At 45.5% G+C, this 25,443-nt stretch overlaps 1 protein-coding gene across 3 annotated transcripts in view; it reads left to right on the top strand.

The window, feature by feature from the left end:
- Window positions 1–25,443, top strand: part of TRIM44 (tripartite motif containing 44) — a 100,905-nt gene that overhangs the window by 31,050 nt on the left and 44,412 nt on the right. For 2 of the 3 annotated variants that reach the window (XM_040328079.1, XM_040328081.1), the window contains exons 4-5: window positions 2,600–2,839; window positions 7,897–7,916. In XM_040328079.1, the coding sequence (XP_040184013.1) occupies window positions 2,600–2,839; window positions 7,897–7,916 (260 nt within the window). The remainder of the gene's footprint in view (window positions 1–2,599; window positions 2,840–7,896; window positions 7,917–25,443) is intronic. The other variant, XM_040328080.1, reaches the window with a different exon arrangement.

The raw sequence follows: 25,443 nt of genomic DNA, 5'->3' as shown, positions 1-25,443 counted from the left end.
ACTAAGTGCCGGGAGGGGACCGTGGGGGGGCTGAGTTCCGGGGGTGACCTTTGGAGGGGCTGAGTTCCGGGGGTGACCTTTGGAGGGGCTGAGTTCCGGGGGTGACCTTTGGAGGGGCTGAGTTCCGGGGGTGACCTTTGGAGGGGCTGAGTGCCGGGGGTGACCTTTGGAGGGGCTGAGTGCCGGGGGTGACCTTTGGAGGGGCTGAGTGCAGGGGGTGACCTTTGGAGGGGCTGAGTGCCGGGGGTGACCTTTGGAGGGGCTGAGTGCCGGGGGTGACCTTTGGAGGGGCTGAGTGCCGGGGGTGACCTTTGGAGGGGCTGAGTGCCGGGGGTGACCTTTGGAGGGGCTGAGTGCCGGGGGTGACCTTTGGAGGGGCTGAGTGCCGGGGGTGACCTTTGGAGGGGCTGAGTGCCGGGGGTGACCTTTGGAGGGGCTGAGTGCCGGCGGTGACCTTTGGAGGGGCTGAGTGCCGGGGGTGACCTTTGGAGGGGCTGAGTGCCGGGGTGACCTTTGGAGGGGCTGAGTGCGGGGACCTGGGGTGGGTTTGTTTGACGCCCCCCTAAATTTTTTAGCACCAGCCCCCACTGCCCACACCATATGTGAAAAGGATCTCAGTCAATAAACACTATTGACACAGAGGGGTGTCTCTTTTCCCCATTTTGAACAGGCGCAGGGGTGTGTAATACATTTGATATGACCGTATATTATAAATAAGTACTTCCTCCCATAATTCCTCCCCAGAAAGGTTTAATGTAACCCCTGACTGCTTGGTATGGGGAACCATCCAATTGTTGCCTGTGTTTACAGAGGTTGATGTCCCCAGACTCACATTGTTTGACGTCTTACAGTTAGATTGTGAGCTCCTATGATCAGGACCACTTTCAGTGCATCTGAGCACCACAAACCAAAAACACCATTTTAATTATTTTTTATATTTAATGCAAACTTTCGCCTCCATCCATGTCTCCATGCTTTATTTTGTTGAGAAATCACTTTAAAAAAAAAAATAAATCCCCTAGCATTCCTGAGCATTCTTGTGTAAGGGAAAATCATTAATGTAGCATTTACTTATTGGAATCCATCTGCCCTTAGCTCAGGCATGCATGCAGGAGAGGGTGTGCTTAGCTGAGAAAATTCCTCCTCCCCATCCTGAAGACTCTTGGGATATATGACATCATTTGTCTAGGCAAGAAACCAGGAAGTAACTGAAGACATGTAAAAAAAAAGTTTATAATAAATATGATATACAGTAAAACCTTGATTGGAGAGTAACTTGGTTTGAGAGCGTTTTGCAAGACAAGCAAAATGTTTTAATAAAGTTTGCCTTGATATACAAGCAATGTCTTGATATAAGAGTAGCGTCATGTCACAACTGAGTATTAAAAAAGAAGAGAGGAGCCTCTAAGTGTAGCAATATGGTTACATTTAATGAAGGCAGTGCATGAGCATCATGGGAAATGTAGTTCGAAAACATCCGGGGTGCCAAGGTTCGCCATCACTGGCCTAGGGTGTCAAAAATCCTTGCACCAGCCCTGAATGAAGGTGCAACATTTAGCAACTTATTGCTACATTAGAGGCGCCTCTCTTCTCTTTTTATACCCTGTAAAAAAAAAATGCTTTGCTATACAAGTGCTTTGGATTACAAGCATGTTTCTGGAAGGAATTATGCTCGCAAACCAAGGTTTTACTGTACTTTCCTATCTATTTACTAATGATAGCGGCATGATTAAAAAGAATTAATGTTCTGCTCTGGTGACAGTGGGCCAGATTCACAAAAGAGATACGCCATCGTATCTCTGTGATCCATCCGTCCTAACTATGCGGCTGATTCATAGAATCAGTTACGCATAGATAGCCCTAAGATCCGACAGGTGTAATTGACTTACACTGTCGGATCTTAGGATTTTCCGTCGAGATACGCGTCGTAAAATTAGGGCTACCTCCTAGGTGTTCTAAGCAATGTTAAGTATGGCCGTCGTTCCCGCGTCGAAATTTAAAACATCACGTCGTTTGCGTAAGTCGTCCGTGAATGGCGCTGGACGCCATTTACATTAACGTCTAAACAAATGACGTCCGTGAGACGTCATTTAGCGCAATGCACGTCGGGAACGCGCCTAATTTAAATGGTGCCCGCCCCATTTGAATTAGGCGGGCTTGCGCCGAGCGGATTTACGTTACAGCGCCGCAAGTTTACAGGTAAGAGCTTTGTAAATCAGGCACTTGCGCTGTAAACCTGCGGCGGTGTAACGTAAATGGGATACGTTACGCTGCCGTGGAGCAACGTAAATGTATCTAAATCTGGCCCTGTATGTATAAAAAAAATTGTAAAAGAAGGAAAAAATAAATAAAATATACAGTATTGTGCAAAAGTTTTCGGCAGGTGTGAAAAAATGCTGTAAATTAATAAAGCTTTCACAAAAAAAAAAAAAAAAAATTAATGTTGATTGAGAGAGTGAAGTTCTGCTTTAAGCCCACTTTGTATTGAATTGTAATGTAACTGTAGTGCAAAGCGCTGTGCAAACTGTTGGCGCTATATAAATCTTGTATAATAATAATACGGTGTGTTTATAGCTGTCGTTCTTCTCACGTCTTCTAGATATCACGCAGCAACCTAAAGACCTTCATCCAGAAGGAGTTTGACCACATGAAGCAGCTGGTAAACGAGGAGGAGAAGAGGGCCCTGCACTTCGTGGACCTCCAGGAGGCCGTGGCCTCGGCCCATGTGACCGAAGTCCTCGCCGAGCTCAACGTCCACATGGGCAAATTAATGACGGAAATGGCGGAGATCACACGGCAGCTCAACAGCTTTGATCAACTGGTAATGGAGAAACCGGAGGTAATCTGTGCACCCCGCTCTCTTGGGACTCTCGGGGATGTACGGCCGTGTCTCTGTGTGTCTTCCTGCATGCTGGTGACTGACGGCGGGGTGACAGACGCAACACTGCCTCCGACACGAGCCCATAGCCTGACTGTCTGAATCGTGCTAAAGAAGGACTCTGCTTACTCCAAAACGGGCCACATTACATTATCTTAGGGCTGTTACTGATTCAAATTTTTGTGTTCGATTAATAGATTTTTTTTTAAATCGATTAATTGACAAATTTCGATTAACAAAAATTGGGCTAACTTTACTGTTTTATTTTTTAATTAAAAAAAGTGGGGTAGATTCACATACCTTTTACGGCGGCGTATCTCCAGATATGCTGCCGTAATTTAAAATCCGCGCCCGCGTATCGTTACGCCGATTCTCAAAGGCAGATACGCTTAAAAAATAGGCTTCCTCCACCGATGTAACTTGATTGCGGAATTGTGTGCAATATAACGTTGGCCGCTAGGGGCGCTTCCGTTGTTGTTGGCGTATAATATGCTAATTACCTTGATACGCCGATTCACAAACGTACGTACGTCCGGCGCAATTTATTTACGTCGTTTACGTTGGGCTTTTTCGGCGTAAGGTTGTTCCTGCTATTAGGAGGCGCAGCCAATGTTAAGTATGGACGTCGTTCCCGCTTCGAAATTTTAATTTTTTACGTCGTTTGCGTAAGTCGTTCGCGAATAGGGCTGGACGTAATTTACGTTCACGTCGAAACCAATACGTCGTTGCGCCGTACTTGGGAGCAATGCACACTGGGATATGTACACGGACGGCGCATGCGTACAAAACGTCAATCACGTCAGGTCATCATATATTTACATAAACCCGCCCCCCCCCTTCCACATTTGAATTACACGCGCTTACGCCGGCCCCATTTACGCTACGCCGCCGCAACTTACGGAGCAAGTGCTTTGTGAATACTGCACTTGCTCCTGTGAGTTACGGCGGCGTAGCGTAAATACGATACGCTGCGCCGCCGTATCATTGCGCGACCCTACCTGAATCTACACCAGTGTATTTTTTGCCCAAAAAAGTGCGCTTGTAAGACCGCTGCGCAAATACGGTGTGACAGAAAGTATTGCAACGACCGCCATTCTATTCTCTAGGGTGTTAGAATAAAAAAAAAAAAAAAATATATATATATATATATATATATATATATATATACATATATACATATATATAACAAGACAATATATGACAAGACAACCTGCAATGCTAATGGAGCTTCCCCTGTCTGTTTTCACCATCTCCTTCCCTCCAATTAGAATATATAGTTTGGGGGTTCTAATTGGAGGGAAGGAGATGGTGAAAACAGACAGGGGAAGCTCCATTAGCATTGCAGGTTGTCTTGTCATACCAACGGCCACCACAAGATGGCGCCAGATTAGAGAAGGAAGCATAGGCCTACAGAAGGCGCAAATCTGCGGCCTCAATTACCGGCTGGTGCGGCCCGACGCGATCACGCGGCAGGGGAGGTGGGGGCGCACGGAGACACAGGATACCCCAGCTGTGCCGCTCCAGGTCGGTAATTCTAGTCCCAATTGCGACCTGCGCCCGGGGTTTGTCGACCCCTGGCTTAAAGTGGTTGTAAGCGTCAGACATTAAATATATGAACAAAAGTAAATCCCTCTATAGCAGTGGTCAACAACCCTGTCCTAACAGGCCAGATTTTATGTATTACCTTGGGGAGATGCAGACTAGAATACTGCAATCACTGAGCAGCAAATGATGATATTACCTGTGATGTATTTCAGTTATCTTGCAAACCTGGCCTGTTAGTGGGCCCTGAGGACAGGAGTTGATAACCACTGCTCTATAGCACATGTATCAAACACAAGGGCCGAATCTTTCCCACCAAGCCATTTCATATGGCCCTCGCCTAGGGTTGCCACCTGTCCAGGATTCACCCGGACATTCCAAGTTTTGAATCAGGTGTCTGGGTTTCAGTCCACCTGAAATGTTTTTGTTTGTTTTTTATTTAATTCATGAAAGTTTTTTTTTTTCCAAACAAATTGCTTTTGAAAGACGGCTGCGCAAATACAGTGTCACATAAAATATTGAAACGACCGCCATTTTATTCTCTAGGGTATCTGCTAAATTATATATATATAGAGGGCTAGATTCAGCAATCATTTACGGTGACGTATCTCCAGATGCACCGCCGTAATTTCAAATCTGAGTCGGCGTATCGTTACGCCGATTCTCCAACGCAGATACGTCCAAAAAATAGGCTTCTTCCTCCGACGTAACTTGAATGCAGCGGCGTATAATTGTGTGCATTCTCACGCTTCCATTGTTTTCGGCGTAGAGTATGCAAATTACCTAGTTACGTCAATTCACAAACGTACGTGCGCCCGGCAGTAGTTTTTTACGTCGTTCGCGTAAGGCGTTTTCGGCGTAACGTTGCTCCTGCTATTAGGTGGCGCAGCCAATGTTAAGTATTGACGTCATTCCCGTTTCGAAATTTGAATTTTTTTTTTACGTCGTTTTGCGTAAGTCGTTCGCGAATGGGGCTGGACGTAATTTACGTTCACGTCGAAACCAATACGTCGTTGCGGCGTACTTGGGAGTAATGCACACTGGGATATGTACACAGACGGCGCATGCGCCATTCGTAAAACACTTCAATCACGTCAGGTCATCACACATTAGCATAAAACACGCCTCCCTTCCACATTTGAATTACGCGGGCTTACGCCGGCCCCATTTACGCTACGCCGCCGCAACTTACGGAGCAAATGTGTGCTTTGTGAATACTGCACTTGCTCCTGTAAGTTGCGGCGGCGTAGCGTAAATATGATACGCTGCGCCGCCGTACGAATGGGCGCAGCTACGTGAATCTAGCCCAGAATGTTTGGGGTTTTGAGCAAAAAATACAGATTTTTAACTTGTAAGCAACAAATGTCAGGAAAAGGCTTAGGCATGAAAGGGTGTTAGGCTATGGGCAAGTGTCTTGTTTTTTTCATTTTCCAGGAACTCCCTGAATGATTGCCCTGAAAAGTAATCTGTTTGGTGATTTCTGTTCTTATGCTCTATTCTGTATTCTTTTTTTCCATGTTCTGCTTTCTTTAAAGTGCACCTGTCATTCCTACACAATGGAATCAGCCATATTATAGGCAGTACTATGAAGAAGGGGGAGGGGTGGGGGAAGAATGTTGGTGGTTGGGGGTGCCTTACTTTAATCAGCTCATCAAGGATTTGTGTATGAGGGCCAACATTAAAATTTAAAATAATTTCACTAGTAATATCCAATGTTACTAATGAATGACTCGGCTGCTGTTTCTAAAAATAAATATTTTTTTAATAATATATATATATATATATATATATATATATATATATATATATATATATATATATATATATATATATATATATATATATATATATATATATATATATATATATATATATATATATATATATACTTGACGTGATTGTAGCCGTGTTAAAGCAATTGTGACAGAGAAAATTGAGTACTGTCCGTGATACTTTTTTTTTTTTTATGCACTAACAAACAATTTTTCAGGACAAGCTTTCGGGGTTTTTCCCCTTCTTCAAGGTCCAAGCAGTACCGATTCACAATTTGCCAATGACAGATTGACGGCGGCAAAGTGGTTGCCTAATCCTGACTGGACGTCATATGACGTCCTCAGGATATTGAGCCGCTGCGCACCGCCGGGGGCGCGCATCGCGGCGATCGTTGTTGCGGGGTGTCAGTCTGATACCCCGCAACACCGATCTAGGTAAAGTGTCTCTCACGGAGACTCTTTACCACGTGATCAACCGTGTCCAATCACGGCTGATCACGATGTAAACAGGAAGAGCCGTTGATGGCTCTTCTCCACTCGCCGATCGGTGGCTCTCCTGACAGGGGGAGTTTGCGCTGATTGTTTATCAGCGCAGCCCCCCCCTCGGATCGCCACACTGGACCACCAGGGAATAAAAAAAAAAAAATAGGAAAACAAATATAAATAAAAAAAAGACAGAAAAAAAATAAAGATGCCAATCAGTGCCCACAAATGGGCACTGATTGGCAACATGGATCCATCAGTGCCACCCCTCAGTGTCCATCAGTGCCACCCCACAGTGTCCATCAGTTCCACCCACAGTGCCAATCCGTGCCCAGTGCCCACCTATCAGTGCCCATCAGTGCCACCCATAAGTACCCATCAGTGCCACCCATAAGTACCCATCAGTGCCACCCATAAGTACCCATCAGTGCCACCCATAAGTACCCATCAGTGCCACCCATAAGTACCCATCAGTGCCACCCATAAGTGCCGCCCATGAGTGCCCATATGTGCCGCCCATGAGTGCCCATATGTGCCGCCTATGAGTGCCCATATGTGCCGCCTATGAGTGCCCATCAGTGCTGCCTATGAGTGCCCATCAGTGCCGCATACCAGTGCCGCCTATCAGTGCCACCTCATCGGTGCCCATCAGTACTACCTTATCGGTGCCCATCAGTGCCACCATATCAGTGCCCGTAATTGAAAGAGAAAACTTACTTATTTACAAAAAAATTAACAGAAAAAAATAAAAACTTTATTTTTTTTCAAAATTTTTAGTCTTTTTTTAGTTGTTGTGCAAAAAAAAAAAACCGCAGAGGTGATCAAATACCACCAAAAAAAAGCTCTATTTGTGGGGAAAAAAGGACGCCAATTTTGTTTGGGTACAGTGTAGCATGACCGCGCAATTGCCATTCAAAGTGCGACAGTGCTGAAAGCTGAAAATTGGCTTGAGCGAGAAGGTGCGTAAGTGCCCTGTATGGAAGTGGTTAAAACAAAACAAGAAAAAAAAAAAATCTGAGGAAAAAAAAAGTGTGTGTGTGTATATATATATATATAATGAAAAGAAAATATATAAATAATAGAAAATATTATAATTAAAAAACAAGTTCTTCTTCTCAGATTGGCTGCCTACGCTGTGTATGCGTGACAGGTGCACTTTAATTTCCAGATTATCAGACAATAATTTCCTTTCTAAAGTGATTTTTTTTCTCTTCTCTCTAGAACCCAGATGGAGACTCGGGGTAAGTCTGTACAATCTCTGTAAACTTGCTTTATATAACGGAAGCATTTAGAGGGTTACTCCGTCCAAAAGTATTTCTTTTTTTTTTTAGTTGTGATTCTTTCATGTTTTCCCCTGTAAGTGGAGGGCAAGAGTCATCTAATTCGCCTGCTGACTTCTTACTATGCTATAAATCGCCGTCATTGCTTGTGTTATAAATAGACCTGAATGTCAGTATAATCTTCTACAAAGACACAGCTGAATGAATCAGAGGAAGACTACACTCCCCTCCCTGTGCTAGTCCTCATTTTTACACTGCAGGAGGAGTCAGCAGGGAAGAGATAGTACTGGGCTCTCTTAGTGGAAATCTCGGCATCAGTGGCGGCTGCTGCTCAATATTTTGTGGGGGGCGGCAAACAAACTCGCACAGTCACCACCCCTCACTCTCCTCCTGCCCGACAGACGTTGCTTCTCCTCCTGGCCAAACAGGAAGTGAGTCCTGAGACCTGATTGGCCAGGGAGTCTTAGAGGACTCAGGACCCGCTTCCTGATTGGCCAGGAGGAGAAGCAGGAAGATATTAGTGTTTATTTATTTTTTTCGCTAATGTTACACAACTGGGTGGGCTCAGGGTGCAGTGCTCTGCGCCCCGAGCCCACCCTTTTTTGAAGCCAATTAGAACCTCAGGATTTAGTCATGTGCTTAAAAAAGAAAAAAAAAATTGAAATCCATGGCCCGGATTCACAGACATCGGCGCATATTTATGCCGCTGTAGCGTATCTTCGTTACGCTACGCCGACGCAGCGCAGAGAGGCAAGCACTGAATTCACAAAGCACTTGCTCCCAAATCTGTGCTGGGTTTCTCAGGCGTAAGTGGAAGTGGGCGTGAGCCATGCTAATGAGGCGTGACCCCATGCAAATGATGGGCCGAGTGCCAGACGGATACGTATTGCCAACTGCGCATGAGCCGTCCCGTGGGCGCATCTCAGTGCGCATGCTCACAATCACGTCGGAACAACTGCCTAGGATATGTCGGATCACTGCCTACGGCGTGAACGTAACCTACGCCCAGCCCTATTCACATACAACGTAAAATACGCCGGCTTGTGTTCCCTGGTGCAGCCCTTTGCATTGATGCTGCTGAGTTACACCTCCTTTATGGGGCATAACTTTACGCCGTACGTACAACTTACGCGCACCAGTCGTAGCCTGCGCCGGGCGCAAGTACGATCGTGAATCGGCGTATCTCCCTCATTTGCATATTTGAATAGAAAATCAATGGGAGCGCCACATGCATCCAGCGTAAATATGCGCCCACGATACGCCGGCGTAGGCAAGTTACGTTGGTCGGATGAAGCCTATTCTTAGGCGTATCTTAGTTTGTGGGTCGGCGCATAGATACGACGGCAAACATTTGTACTTACGACGGCGTATCTTGAGATACGTCGGCGCAAGTGCTTTGTGAATCCGGGCCCATGTGTCCGGCACCCATGTAGATTAGGGTTTGGGCGCACTGCTGCTCCCCTAATGGAGCGGCCGCCACTGGAATACACGGTATATTTCAGTTTTATGCTTTAAGCCGTGGATCTTTATTTTTCCCCCTTTTTTCTATCTGTCACTGCGCTTTGCACATCATCATTGTTCCTTGTTAAAGTATTCCAAATATAAACTCCATGCAGCCCGTCTAGTCATTATTTTATAAGCCCCTTATTAGGAGCACTTGTGTTTGTGTTAGAGCTATTAGCAGGCTGTGTAAGCTGTCAGTGTGACGGAGTCCAGACCCAGCCATGTATAAATACAATATACCCCCCTCCAGTACATCCACCTTTCATCAGCGGCCTGTCACTTTCACAATGTTTAAAGAATGTTCTATAAAACTCTATGGTTATGTGGCTTGTAATGTGCGCTGTGCAGTATAGGCGAGCGGTGAGTTTTATATGTATTCATCCACGTTATACCAGGATTGTACACCTGCGGGGAAGAAAAGGGGAATGTCTGAGCAAAATTGTAAAATACACATGCAGTAGAATTCTGTGATACAGAACACTTCCCCCTCTTCTCATGGGTGGATATCGGTCTGGAGGAGAGGGTATTCCTAGGCAGGGTGTATTTGCATGCAGACCACCCTATGTAGGGCCGCTGTTACAAATCATGGGGCCCCATACAGTCCTCCTGACGAGGCCCCCTCCAAACATGACCCCCTGATGACGTCAGACGTTGCAGACGAAACGCACTGGATCGTTGGTGTGTGACACGTCACTTCTGCTTTCTCTTTTGGAACGCAGGTCGAACATTGGCGTGCCTGCCTGTGTCTTTGGGCTGTTGTTTTTTTTTTTTTTTTTTTTTAGTGTATCCGTTTTTTATGGAAAATAAATAGTTACACGCTACACCAGGGGTGCCCAACCAGTGGCCCGGGGGTCACATGTGGCCCGCGGAGCCCTCTGATGTGGCCCGCGACCTCCTGCTTTGGGATGGAATAAAATAGAATAGAATACTGTTATTAAAGGTAAGTTTACTACTAATATCACAGTGTATTTATGGGCATATCTGTTCTGCAGGGGTTACTGGGCTGCTTTCAAACGGATCCACAGGTGCAGAGAAGTGCACCTGTGGGTTACCTGCACTGAGCCATAGACTTCTATTACCTGCGAGTTTGGTGTGCTGAGAGTAGAGAAGGCTCTATAGAGCCGAGTCAGCTGCCATCCACCCGCCTGGCTGATTGTGGCCCGCGACCGTGTACCAAGACGCTTAAGTGGCCCTTGCTCTTCAAAAGGTTGGGCACCCCTGCGCTACACTATGAGGCGTTCTCTCTTCTCTCTTTTGATTTATGAACCATTATTTCATTGGCTGATCCACCGTTTAGGGCCGTTCCATTGGAGGATTCATCTTTGTGATATTCAGGCTTATTTGACTACCTTTTAACCGCTTAAGGACCGCCGCACGACTAAATACGTCAGCAGAATGGCACGGCTGGGCACATGGACGTACAGGTACGTCCCCTTGTAGAAGCCCAGCCGTGGAGATGTCTGGTGGTGGTTTATGGACTTTATTATTACGATTATTATATATGGTATGTGTTCTTAGGGGGGCTATATGGAAATATAATTTATTTCTTATTTCACCTACTTGACTTTGGGTCTCACTACGAGCTGCTCTTTATGTTATATTATATTATAATATTATTAGCATTCGTATTTTGCTATTTGTCCACGGTGTGTGGCTTTTGAAATTTTAATCCCCCTCCAAACATGCCTACACCCCACCTACCCCCAGGGGTGCAGCAGAGAAGCAGCACAACTTTATCCACCTACACCCTGAAAATGAAGAAAAAGTCCCCCCTCTGCTCCCACCTCCTGGTCCCCTTTGTTCACCTAATGGGCAGTGGCGGCTGATGCTCCATTTTTTTTTGAGAGGGGCGCAAACAAACCCTGCCCCCCCCCCCCCCCCGTTGCTCACCCACCGTAGGGCCTATGATGGTGTATGATCCCAGTTCCCCCCGAGTACATACCGGTATAGAGGGTAGAAGGTACAGTAGCCCGGGGTAGACGGCGGGGTTGTCCTTCTCCTGCTCCCCGGGCAGTCTGTGCAGCCTCAGCTCAGTGTCCATCTGGTTGCTGGGGGATGGGGACGTTGCTGGGCTCAGTTCCCCGGAGGAAGGGACGGGTAGGGAAGTATTTGCAGTGCCCCTATCAGGCCAGTCTCAAGGCTCCCAGCTACAGATGTCGCCCCCCCCCCCCCCCCGCAGGAGAAGCATGGGGTCCCCGGTTCCTAGATAGAAGTAGATGATTGGGGGGGGGCTCCCTGATGGCGGCCCTGCAGACACCAAAGGTGAGGGGAGAAGGGGGTGGAGTAAAGTGGCTCTAATTGCAAAAAAAAATAAAAAATTAAAGAGACAATTCCGCAGATTTCCTGATCCCCTTTTAATGCATCAGAACATTATTGGGATCTGCTGGGCAGGTAGGTGACCCTGATCAGATCCAGCAAGCTTGGATCCTCCAACACACTGTCTGCATTGACACGCTATTGTACAAGTTTTGGAAATTCCATGTGAACGCCCTACAAATGTGGAAAATTCGGATAACTTTGTTATCTATATCCTCCTCCTCGGAGTTCTGGCTTTGTTGGGAGTTCACATAAAACTCTCCAGAGAAGAAACTCATATGGAAAGGTCGGTACGATGGAACGCCAACGCAGCATAACAACACAACACATTGTCATAGAGAAGACCAGGGAGGGCGAAGCGCTCACTCTTCTATCACCAAAGGAAGAGCCCTATGATGACCTAAATACCCCGGGAAGCCCCGCCCCAGCTGTAGTCACCCAATCACAAACCTACCCAGCCGTAATCTGGCCAGGCTGCGTCTTAACCCTTTGTAAGCTTGATTCCCTGCCGTGAAACATCCGCTCTCTGTAGATGAATCAGCCGGATTACAATCAGCTGCTCGGAAAACACACCTAGGCATTTTTTTTGTGCGTTTTTTAGTTTTGCAAAAACACACTACAGTCCGTCTAACACGGTTTCCTATGGATGTAGTTCACATCTGTGCATTTTATGGAAAGGGCCAGGGACTTTTTTCTGGTTTTTGGTTCCGTAGACTTCAATGGATCAAAAACGTGTATTGAAAAACGCAAAATGCAGCTGTATAGGTGTGAATCAGGCCTTAGACGTGCAAGTAAATTTGAGCGCCCATTAATGCACCTAATGCATTAACCACTTAAGGACCGCCGCACGACGATATACGTCGGCAGAATGGCACGGCTGGGCACATGGATGTATATATAAGTCCTCTTTAAGAGCCCAGCCGTGGGTCGCCAATGTGCCACCGGCGGCCCGCTCGCGAAACCAGTCCGAAGCTCCGTGACCGCGCCCGCGGACCCGATCGCTGCCGGTGTCCCGTGATCGGTCACAGGAGCTGAAGAACGGGGAGAGGTGAGTGTAAACAAACCTTCCCCATTCTTCTCTGTGGCAATGGCAGTGATCGTCTGTTCCCTGATATAGGAAACGACTATCAATGACGTCACACGTCCAGCCCCGCCCCCCTACAGTTAGAAACACACATGAGGTCATACTTAACCCCTTACAGCGCCCCCTAGTGGTTAACCCATTCTCTGCAATAGTCGTTTTCACAGTGATCAGTGCATTTTTATAGCACTTTTCGCTGTGAAAATGACAATGGTCCCAAAAATGTGTCAAACGTGTCCGATGTGTTCGCCATAATGTCGCAGTCACGAAAAAAATAGCTGATCGCCGCCATTGGTAGTAAAAAAAAAAAGATTAATAAAAATGCCATTAAACTATCCCCTATTTTGTGAACGCTATAATTTTTGCGCAAACCAATCAATAAACGCTTATTGCGTATCGGCCTAAACTAAGGAAAAAAAGTTTTTTATATATTTTGGAGATATTTATTATAGCAAGAAGTAAAAAATATTGCATTTTTTTTTTTAAATTGTCGCTCTATTTTTTTATATAGCGCAAAAAATAAAAACCGCAGAGGCGATCAAATACCACCAAAAGAAAGCTCTATTTGTGGGGAAAAAGGGACGCCAATTTTGTTTGGGAGCCACGTCGCACGACCGCGCAAATGTCAGTTAAAGCGACGCAGTGCCGAATTGCAAAAAGTGGCCAGGTCCTTTAGCTGCATTTTGGTCCGGGTCTTAAGTGATTAAGGAGCGTGTTTATATTATTTTTTTTTTTTGGGGTGGACGTCCGCTTTAACATGAATAACAGATCATTATAAAATAACTCTTGCGGTGTGAAGCGACCTTGTGTATTTCTCGCGGTGCTCTTGATATTTTTAGGCGGAATATGTTCTTTAATTATTTCTGCCTCTTTCAGCCTTCAACGTGTTTATTGGGTATGGGAAGCCTTTAATCGAGTTTTGCCGGCTGTGACGGCTCTTTAATTTGACGTCTGCTGACAGGTTTCCTTATTAGCTGTAAATCCGGCATCCCAAAAGCCGATGTTTACAGAGATGGAGGAATTCCAGGCTCTAAGTAGCTCTTCCAGGCGACAGAAAGGAGAAGAAGAAGGAGCGGCTGATCTCGCCGTTCGGGATCCGCGGCTATATTTGTAGTCCAGCAACTGGGCCTTGGCCAAGACAGAATACACAAAGCCTAACATGGTGATCCCGCACCAAATCTCTCCTCGCTATATTCAGAAGCCGCACATCTTAACTCCTTCCTGGCTACACACTCCGAAAAAATAGAGGCCCAGAGTCACCAAGCACTTACGCCAACGTAAGTGCAAATGTGCGCCGGCGTATGTGCAGGGCCGGATTTGCTCTCCCTGCCGCCCCAAGACCAGGTTCCGCAATGCACCCCCTCCCTGCCAACCGAACCCCCCCCCCAAATCAACGGAGAATGAGCGGCACGGTTAGTTAAAATATATTTTGTTTTGTTTTTTAACTTTTTTATCATTTTTCTTTTTTATTATTAGTAGCTTGTCGCTTACTTTTTTTAAATGTTTGTATAAATGTTCTTATTATTTTGCTAATTATTTTTCTTATTCTTTTTACTTTTTTATTTTATTAATTTAATTATTATTTCTTATTATTTATTTATTTTTTATCAATTTTGTTCACTTAGCAAAAAAGTTATCACACAGGAGAAAACAATTCCCTGTGTGATTGCAATTGGAGGTGACATGTTCTCTTTATTGACCCTGTCACCTCCAAAACAGGAGTCCTAGCACTGTGCTAGAACTCCTGTCACAGCTGAGATGGGAAGAGCACAGCTCTCCCCTCTCACTGTGTACATCGGCAGCAGGCACAGGAGACAGACTCGGTGGCCGGGGGGGGACGGAGTCCCGAAAACAGAGCCAGCAGAGAGAGGTATGTGGGGTGGGGGGGAGGGGAGGACGGACGGGAGCACATATTTTACAAGTGATTTCGGCGACATCGCCGCAATCACTTGTTAACGAGCGAGCGGATTCCCCCATAACTTACCGCCCTTAACTGTATGTTCCTGTACGTTGGGGGACTCCATGCCACTGCCGCCCCTTGGCGCCCTGCCGCCCCAAGGCCTGGCCTCAGTGGCCTTGTGGGAAATCCGGGCTTGCGTATGTGTGCGGCTGACCCACGAACCAACATGCGCCTAAAAATAGGTTACACCCCGCCGACGTAGCTTGCGCACGCCGGCGTAGGGTGGGTGCACATATGGGCTGGGCGCATGGTGCTGCTCCCATTGAATTAGCCATTCAAACCTGCAAATGAGGGAAATACGGCGATTCACGAACGTGCGTGCGTCCGGCGTAAAGTTATTCCTCATAAATGAGGTGCAACCCAGCAACAGACATGCACAGGTCAGCTGGAGAGCAGCTTCAGAAGCACCGTTACGGACGAGCAGAGCAACCACACTTGCAGGACAACACATCCGTATGCCAACATGCCAGGGGCAGCCGTGGTCATAGCACTACTGCGTCCACGGGCACGGAGAAGTTCTTCTTTCGCTTCTCCTTATCAATGTCATTGTCTGACATGTCGTCTGCACCAGGGGACACAAGCTGGCGTACTTTGCGTTGGACGTGCTCCTGGCTGGGCGTACGTTATGTTCACGGCGTACGCGGTTATCCGGCGTAGCTTAGGCGGTTGTGCCGGCGTGGTTGTGAGCAGGCGCAGGGGGGTGCTGTGCATGCGTCCAAGTCACGGCGCATGCACAGTTTGTGATACGCCGGGCGTAAAAAACACTGCGCCACGCCGTCGTACCGGTCTGGCGCTCGGCCCATCATTTGCATGGGGTCACGCCCACTTCCACCTACGCCGGCGTGCGCCTTCGAAACCCACGCCACGCTGATGCAGCCTTGGGAGCACTGGCTTGATGAATGCAATGCATGCCTCTCCGCGCTACGTTGGCGTGCCGTACGGCGGCGTGATGTGCGCCATGCTCTCTGTGAATCTGGGCCACAGTTCTCATGGTGGCCATTTATAAGGTTCTTTCCTTTATTGGGAAAAGTTTAGACCGAACGGAATAATTCAGACGCATAATACGCGCCTAACACTGGGTTACACTAGTAGAATTTTGTTCGATATTTTCCATTCTAAGAACTAGACTAGTGCGGTTCGTTTTGTTTCCGAATTAAAATTCTGACAAATTTTTCATTATTCAGAAATTTGAATGTATCCGAATTTCCAAATGTGCTAGTATGCATTGTATTGGTGTAATATAATTGGTATAATATGGCCCCATTGTTGGTATCACTGGGGGAAATTGTACCCCACCCTTGGTGTTCAAGGAATTTTTCCCCATTTATGTCGTTGGAAGGAATTGTGCCCCCTCATTGGTGTTTTTGTGCCTCCCATTCTTGCTGTCACTGGGAAAAATTGTACCCCATCCTTGGTGCCAGTGAGAGGAATAGTGCCCCATCATTGGTGTCATTTGGCCCCATTGTTAGAGTCATTGGGAGGAATTGTGCTCTAACAATGGGGCCAAATGACACCAATGATGGGGAACTATTCTACTCACTGGCACCAAGGATGGGGTACGATTTTTCCCAGTGACAGCAAGAATGGAGGCACAAGAACACCAATGATAGAGTCATTGGGAGGAATTGTGCTCTATCGTTGATGTCATTGGGAGGAATTGTGCCCCCCTCATTGGTGTTCTTGTGCCTCCATTCTTGCTGTCACTGGGAAAAATCGTACCCCATCCTTGGTGCCAGTGAGTGGAATAGTTCCCCATCATTGGTGTCATTTGGCCCCCGTTGTTGGCATTATTGGGCAGAAATTGTGCGCCATTGTTGGTGTCATTGGGTTGAATTGTTCCCCTTTATTGGTGTCGTTGCGACCCATTGTTGGTAAAATTGTTGACGTCATTGGGAGGAATTGTGCCCCATTATTACTGTCATTTAGCCCTATTGTTGGTGTCATTGAGAGAAATGTTACCCTATCCTTGGTGTTTGTGAGAGGAGTTGTGCCCCATCATTGCTGTTATTTGGCCCCATTGGTGGCGTGATTGGGAGAAATTGTGCCCCATTGTTAGTGTGGGAGGAATTCTGTCCCATCATTGGTGTCATTTGGCCCCATTGCTGGTGTCATTTTGAGAAATTGTGCCCCATTGTTGGTATCTTTGGGAGAAATTGTGGCCCATCCTTGGTGCCAGTGAGAAGAATTGTGCCCTATCATTGGTGTCATTTGGCCCCATTGTTGGCATCATTGGGCAGAAATTTTGCGCCGTTGTTGGTGTCATTGGGAAGAATTGTTCCCCTTTATTGGTGTCATTGGGATCCATTGTTGGTATCACTGGGGAAAATTGTGCCCCATCGTTGGCGTCATTGGGAGGAATTGTGCCCCATCATTAGTGTCATTTAGCCCTATTGTTGGTGTCATTTTGAGAAATTGTGCCCCATCCTTGGTGTTGGTGAGGGGAATTGTGCCCCATCATTGGTGTCATTGGGAGAAATTGTGCACCATCCTTGGTGTTAGTGATAGGAATTGTGAACCATCATTGGTGTTAGTGATAGGAATTGTGAACCATCATTGGTGTCATCTGGCCCCATTGTTGGTGTGATTGGGAGAAATTGTGCCCCATTGTTGGTGTCATTGGGAGGAATTCTAGTCCCATCATTAGTGTCATTTGGCCCCATTGTTGGTGTCATTTTGAGAAATTGTGCCCCATTGTTGGTATCTCTGGGAGAAATTGTGCCCCATCCTTGGTGCCAGTGAGAAGAATTGTGCCCCATCCTTGGTGCCAGTGAGAAGAATTGTGCCCCACCATTGGTGTCATTTGGCCCCATTGTTAGAGTTCATTGGGAGGAATTGTGCTCTATCATTGGTGTCATTGGGAGTAATTGTGCCCCCCTCATTGGTGTGCTTGTGCCCCATTCTTGATGTCACTGGGAGAAATGTTACCCCATCCTTGGTGCCAGTGAGAGGAATAGTACCCCATTGGTGTCATTTGGCCCCATTGTTGGAGTCATTTGGAGGAATTGTTCCCCTTTATGGATATCATTGGGCCCCATCGTTGGCGTCATTGGGAGGAATTGTGCCCCATCATTGGTGTTAGTGGGGGGGGGGATTGTGCTCCATCATTGGTATCAGTGGGGGGATTGTGCCACATCATTGGTGTCAGTGGGGGGGGGGGATTGTGCCCCATCATTGGTGTCAGTGGGGGGGGGGGATTGTGCCCCATCATTGGTGTCAGTGGGGGGGGGGATTGTGCCCCATCATTGGTATCAATGGAGGAAATAGTGCTCACTAGCAAAATAAATATATTCCAGTTTTTCTGGGGGGGGGGGGGGGGTTTCGATGTGCTTTAATTCTACTCCTTTTGCTGAGTAGCAGTGCTGAGTGAGAGGAATGTTGATGTGATTACAGATCTAGAACAAGCACATGGTGAAGTGTCATGTCACACTGAGTCTCCCAACCCCCGATGATTCTGATAACCACAAGTACAGAGAAGGCCACAGGGAGAAGGCAGCCGGCGCTGTCACTAGACATATGTGTGTGAGGAACATGTGACCCGATTCCGCAGCCTGTCAGGAAGGAGCGCTCGATTCGCCCTCTGAGAGGAGAGTCGCCTGTGCGCCTTCTATTTATCCGGAGAAGGATTCCGGCCAGACCCCATCTCGTACTTGACCACCATTCCTTAACAACAAATACCGTATATACTCGAGTATAAGCCGAGTTTTTCAGCACATTTTTTTTTTTGTGCTGAAAATGCCCCCCTCGGCTTATACTCGAGTCACCTTTTTTTTTGCGCCTGATCTCCCGGATTTTGGAGACCCGGTACTGGCCGGCCGTAGGTCCTCTGGACCCCAAACTTGGCACACATGTAGCCCCACTCTTCCTCTACAAGTGTGCAAAGTGTGTTGTCCGGGGGACCTACAGCCGGGGAGCACCAATTTTTCAAAGCCGGGCACCCCTTCCATAGACTCCCATGTTAAATGTCAGTCTAGGCATGGGCACAGTGAGGCATGGGCACAGTGAGGCATGGGCACAGTGAGGCATGGACATGGACACAGTGAGGCACTATTTTTTACTTTTTACTATAATAAATATCCCATTTAAAAAAAAAAAAAAAATCTCAGTTTAGACCGATATGTATTCTACATATTTTTGGTAAAAAGAAAATAATAAAAAAATCGCAATAAGCGTAAAGTGATCGGTTTGCACAAAAAATAGAGGATAGAATTCTGACTTTTTTTTTATTTTATTTTTTACTAGTAATACGGCGATCTGCGAATTTTGTCAGGACTGCGATATTGCGGCGGACACATCGGACACTTTTGACACATTTTTGGGACCATTCACATTAATACAGCGAACAGCGCTATAAAAACGCACTGATTACTGTATAAATGTGACTGTCAGGGAAAGGGTTAACACTAGGGGGTGAGGAAGGGGTTAAATGTGTATCCTGGGAGTGATTCTTACTGTGGGGGGAGGGGACTAACTGGGGGAGGTGACCGATGCTGTGTCCCTATGTACAAGGGACACAGCATCGGTCTCCTCTCTCCCTGACTCTGTGTTTACACACAGATCTCCACGTCCCTGCTCTAAAACTGCCAAACGCGGGCACCTGGCGGACATCGCGGCCGCCAGGCACGCGCAGCGGCACCGCGGTGGCGCGCCCCCCAGTGGCCGGAGGACCCGAGGCCGTAAAAAGACGGCCTCCCGGATTTATAGAGCCACATTGAGGCCGTCTTTTTACATACGCCCGGGTCTGAAGTAGTGAAATATTGATGTTCATGTAATATACAGTATAGGAAGGTAAATGTATCCTTCATATCAATGGATACCCATCATGTATATAGGTGGATTCAGAAAGACTTAGGCCGGCGTATCAGTAGATACGCCGGCCTAAGTCTGAATTTGCGCCGGCGCTAATTTAAGCGTATTCTGGAAACCAGATGCGCTTAAATTAGGCTCAGATACGAGCGGCGTAAGTGTCTTACACCGTCGTATCCTAAAGTGTAATTTTTAGGCTGGTCGCTAGGTGGCGCTTCCATTGCGGTCGGCGTAGAATATGTAAATCACTAGATACGCCGATTCACGAACGTACGCCCGGCCGACGCAGTACAGATACGCCGTTTACGTAACGCATTATCAGGCCTGAAGTTATTCCATGAAATAGCTGAAATAGTAATGTTAAGTATGGCCGCCGTTCCCGCGTCGAAATTCAAAAACTTTACGCCGTTTGCGTAAGTCGTCCGTGAATAGGGATTTACGTCATTTACGTCCACGTCGAAACCAATAGGACCATGCGGCGTACTTTGCCGCAATGCACACTGGGATATGTACACGGACGGCGCATGCGCCGTTCGTAAAATACGTCAATCACGTAAGGTCACCCCCCATTACCATAAAACACGCCCCCTCAGCTAAATTTTGAATTAGGCGCCATTACGCCCGCCCGATTTACGCTACGCCGCCGTAACTTAGCAGGCAAGTACTTTGTGAATCATGTACTTGCCTCGCTAACTTACGGCGGCGTAGTGTAAACACGATACACTACGCCGCCGCAACGATACGCCTGCCTACCTGAATCTAGCTCATAGAGTACGTTCCCTTTAAGGCCACCAGCTTGTTGGACATCATGGTTTTATCTGTCCTCCGGTCTGGCGTCGCCTTGTCAGGGTCTGGAGGAGAGATGGATGGGATTAATCATGGTCAGGGCCGGGGATTGTTAGATTAAGGTTTTATATTAAGTATGGTGATGGATTTAGTGTTTCTGACCTTAACGTTTCCACCTCTGTAAGCGCTAAATTGAGATTAAACCGTCCCATCCTGTTGTAGTCTGGTGTCGTCCAATCCAGCGGCACCCGCTATCAATTTTTCTATGAAGTTAATTAAAGACGTCGGAGATATTTTATGTAAATAAGACTGTAGTGTACATCCTACGCTGGAAAGTCATTTATTGCAACGTCAAGTTTAACATCTTGATGACGAGACAAATTCCATTTGTATTTTATGCAACAAAGAACACATTAAAATGAACAATGTATTAAGACTTATGGGGTTCATGTGGGGGCCGCTGAAGCCGTGTTTTATAAGGCTTCGGAGGTGGTGGTTCAGTAGTCCTAGAGGCTGATGTTCAGAACCAAACCCAAGAGTTTTTTTTTTTTTTTTTTATAATGTTACATTAAATTGGAATTTATCAACCACTTAAGACCCGGACCAATATGCAGGTAAAGGACCGGGCCCCTTTTTGCGATTCGTCACTGCGTCGCTTTAACTGACAATTGCGCGGTCGTGCGACGTGGCTCCCAAACAAAATTGGCGTCCTTTTTTTCCCCACAAATAGAGCTTTCTTTTGGTGGTATTTGATCACCTCCGCGGTTTTTATTTTTTGCGCTATAAATAAAAATAGAGCGACAATTTTGAAAAAAAAAACAATATTTCTTACTTTTTGCTATAATAAATACTGTATCCCCCAAAAATATATAAAAAAATATTTTTTTTCCTCAGTTTAGGCCGATACGTATTCTTCTACATATTTGTGGTAAAAAAAATCGCAATAAGCGTTTATCGATTGGTTTGCACAAAATTGATAGCGTTTACAAAATAGGTGATAGTTTTATGGCATTTTTATTAATGTTTTTTTTTTTACTAGTAATGGCGGCGATCAGCGATTTTTATCGGTACTGCGACATTATGGCGGACAATTCGGACACTTTTGACAAGTTTTTGGGACCATTGTCATTTTTATAGCGATCGGTGCTATAAAAATGCATTGGATTACTATATAAATGCCACTGGCAGTGAAGGGGTTAACACTAGGGGGCGGGGAAGGGGTTAAGTATGTCCCTGGGTGTGTTCTAACTGAAGGGGGGGTGGACTGACTTCGGGAAATGACTGATCGCTGTTCATACATTGTATAAACAGAAGATCAGGCATTTCTCCCCTGACAGGACCGGGAGCTTTGTGTGTGTGTCTGTAACGAGTGATCGCGACCGGCAGGCACGCGCTTCGACGTCAGGGGCGAGCGGGGGGCGCGAGTGCCCCTATTGGCTGCTCGGCGAGATAACGTACAGCTACGTGATCTTGCCCAGCAGAGTCGACCTGCCGCCGTATAACTGCGGCGGCTGGTCGGCAAGCAGTTAAAGGAGTTGTAAAGGAAAAATTTTTTTCACCTTAATGCAATCTATGTTCACCTGAAGTTCACCAGAGATTCGCAGGTTGCCACTGGAGTCCTCTTCCCCCCTCCTCCAATTTGGACCTTTTCATTTAGGGGTGTACTCACTTTTGTTGCCAGCGGTTTAGACATTAATGGCTGTGTGTTGAGTTATTTTGAGGGGACAGCAAATTTACACTGTTATACAAGCTGTACACTCACTACACAACATTGTAGCCAAGTGTCATTTCTTCAGTGTTGTCACATGGAAAATATAATAAAACGTTTACAGAAATGTGAGGGGTGTACTCACTTTTGTGAGACACTGTGTGTGTGTGTGTGTATATATATATATATATATATATATATATATATATATATATATATATATATATATATATATATATATATATTATAATATTTTTTTAAAATTTATTTATGTGTGTTTTTTTTATATTTTTCTATCTATCATTTTTTTTTTGGTGTGAAGGAGAGTATCTCTGTGCCTCAATGTGCCTAATTAAAAGCCTACAAACCCAGACCTAATAAAGAACATTTGAACAAAAACACAACATTTTAAAACAATAAAAAAATGTTTTTTATACATTTTTTAAAAAATAATAAAAAAAACCTGTGCGTGTTTATAGATATATAAGTTATAGATCTATTTGGTTCTGGTGTTTCCAATGTTCCTGATTTAAAGCCTAGAGAAAGTTTTTAAGCAGTTTGGAATTCTAGAAGAGGAGATTATTGGGCATTAAGCTCAAGTCACTAAGCTATATTGATTTATTTTTTTATTTTTTGCCTAATGACCATGATTTTCAGTAACGTGATCCAATGAAAGTGGGAAATAAGAGTCGGGTGACAAACAACGATGATCATTATGTCAGAACACACATGCGTTATAGCTTAGTAAATTGAACAGATTGCAGGAACACCCCATTCTGTCACCTTGCAGAGGCCGTGTGCGTTGGAGTTGTCTCACTCCTATAGTAGCAGCTCAGGTGTACAGAGGAAGGTCGTGTTTTGCACAGCCCGGGTTGGCGATCGCCTCCATTGCACGTACATGTGTTCATTTTTCATAGGAAATGATGATGATTGATGGCTGGACCTGAGTAGGGTTGCTTGGTATGAGTGGTGATGGGGTCACGGGGGCCCGTGTCTCATTATTCCAACAGGTTCAGCTAATTAGTGCGGGGTTACCACTCACCGACTACGTGACTTTGCTGTTCTAGTCCTTTTTCCTGGCTCATTATAAATGGGATTATATCGGGGAGGGGGGGCTGTCACTTTACTTCTTCCTCTTAATGAACTTGCATGCAAACAGGCCCTTCTAATAGAATTAGATGGCTCTTTTTCGCTTAGGGATTTATTGCTTCCACTTTTAACAATTAAATTGTAAATTAATGACATTTAGTTTAGGCATTTCTTTAATAATAAGGCCTCTTGCACACGGTACTAATGTTTGAGCTTCTGCTTTTTTTTTTTTACGTAATTATAGGTGTTTGTTTTGCACGAATTTGAGAGTATTTATGCGCATTTGCACGCGCAATGTCTTCCTAGAAAAAATTCATTCATATTTATGCTCATGTGTGTAGGATAGCAAAAAAAAGGGAAGGAAGGAAAGGAATGGAAAGAAAGGAAGGAAAGGAAAGGCAGGAAGGTAAAAAGGAAGGAAATGGAAGTGGAAAATTTAAGGAAAGGGGAAGGAAGGAAGGAAAGCGGGAAGAAAAGAAAAAGAAGGAAAGAAAAAGGAAACCGGATAGCAAAAAAAGAAAAGGAGATAGAGGAATTAAATGGAAGGAAGGAAGGAAAGGAAGGGAAAGAAAGAACGAAAGTAAGAAAAGGAAGAAAGGGAAAAAGAAAAGAAGGAAATGAAGAAAGAAAAGAAGGAAGGAAATAACAGAAAGGAAAGAAAAAAAAGGAAATGAAAGATGGTAAATAAGGGAAAAGAAAAAAGAAGGCGGGAAAGAAAAGTTAGAAAATGAAAGGACGGAAAGAAAGGAAAGGTAGGAAAGAGAGGAAGGGAAAGGAAGGAAAGAAAAAAGGGAGAGGAAGGGAAAGGAAGGAAAGAAAAAAGGGAAAGAAGGGTATAAAGGAAGGAAATAAGAGAAATAAAGGAAAGAAAAGATCTCTCTCCTGAAAACGCACCACACTGAACCACATGGAGCAGCAGCACTGTTCAGTTTGGCCTCTGCATTTACAGATGCATGGGGGCGCTAAGGAGCAGCGCATTTCTCAGCGTGTCAGAAGAGCGCGCTTTTTTTGTGTGTTCCAAAGGAGCAAAGGGCTGAATGTAACCCAATGGACTTTCTTCTAATGAACATTTGTGAGTCATTTAAATCATTTTTAATCCAGTATTTTATTTTTAATAGATAATGAGAGTTCTTCTTTAATCCCCATTGGAGACCCATGTGAGAGGGTGACAACGCAGGTGAGAGAAGTTGGGAGACATGGACAGAGTGTTGTCACCCTATAACGAGATAGGATAATATAATTGGTCCAGTTTTTAAAAAGATTGAAAATTTAGGGGGTAATCCACAAAGATCCGGCGTAACTTAATTTTTTCTATTTAAGTTACACTGCCTTAAAATTTCTACCTAAGTGCCCGATCCACAAAGCACTTACCTAGAAATTTTGGACTGTGTAACTTAAATTCCGCCGGCGCAAGGCGTTCCTATTTTCATGGGGGCGATTCCCATTTAAATTAGGCGCGCTCCCGCGCCGGCCGTACTGCGCATGCTCGTGACGTCATTTTCCCGACGTGCATAGCGCGAAATTACATTACGCCGAGCTTTGTGGATTGCGACGGGTCAATAAAGTTGCGTCGGGAAAAAAAAAACATACGGCGCGAAAAAAAAAATTCAAATTAAAAAAAAAATCGCGTCGCGGGACAGAAAGGTCTGTTTTTACAAGGTGTAAACAGTTTACACTTTGTAAAAGCAGCCCTAATTTTGCGTTTGCAAACTAAAACTTACGGAGAAAAAACGAAGCTGAAAAGCTTTGTGGATCTCCGTAAGTGCTAATTTGCATACCCGAGGCGGCATTTCGACACGAAATGCCCCCAGCGGCGGATGCGGTACTGCATCCTAAGATCCGGCAGTGTAAGTCCCTTACACATGCCGGATCTTCTGCCTAACTATGGAAAACTGATTCTGTGGATCAGTTCCATAGTTAGGAACAGGGATACGACGGCGTAACAGCAGTTACGCCGTCGTATCCCTTTTGTGGATTTGGCCCTAACTTTTTGAAATTGCATTTGCACATAATTTGGATTTTCATCTACTTTAATAAAGATGCAAAAAAGTAACTAAATTACATTTTTTTTTATTTTTTTTTACAAATCTATCCCCCCATTTAGCGAATGTCTGGCGCACTCGTGTTGAAAAGAATATTTTAGAAAGAGAAGTGACCCTTTTTTAGTATTGGAATGTGCTTTAGATATTTTTTTTCTCAAGTGGAATTCCAGAGAAGTTTTAAAAGGAGTGCCAAAAAAATA

Source organism: Rana temporaria, chromosome 11, assembly GCF_905171775.1.
Source record: "Rana temporaria chromosome 11, aRanTem1.1, whole genome shotgun sequence".
NCBI classification, from domain to species: Eukaryota; Metazoa; Chordata; class Amphibia; order Anura; family Ranidae; genus Rana; species Rana temporaria.
The sequence above is the reverse complement of the archived record's forward strand: the minus strand, read 5'-3'. Positions and strand labels throughout refer to the sequence as shown.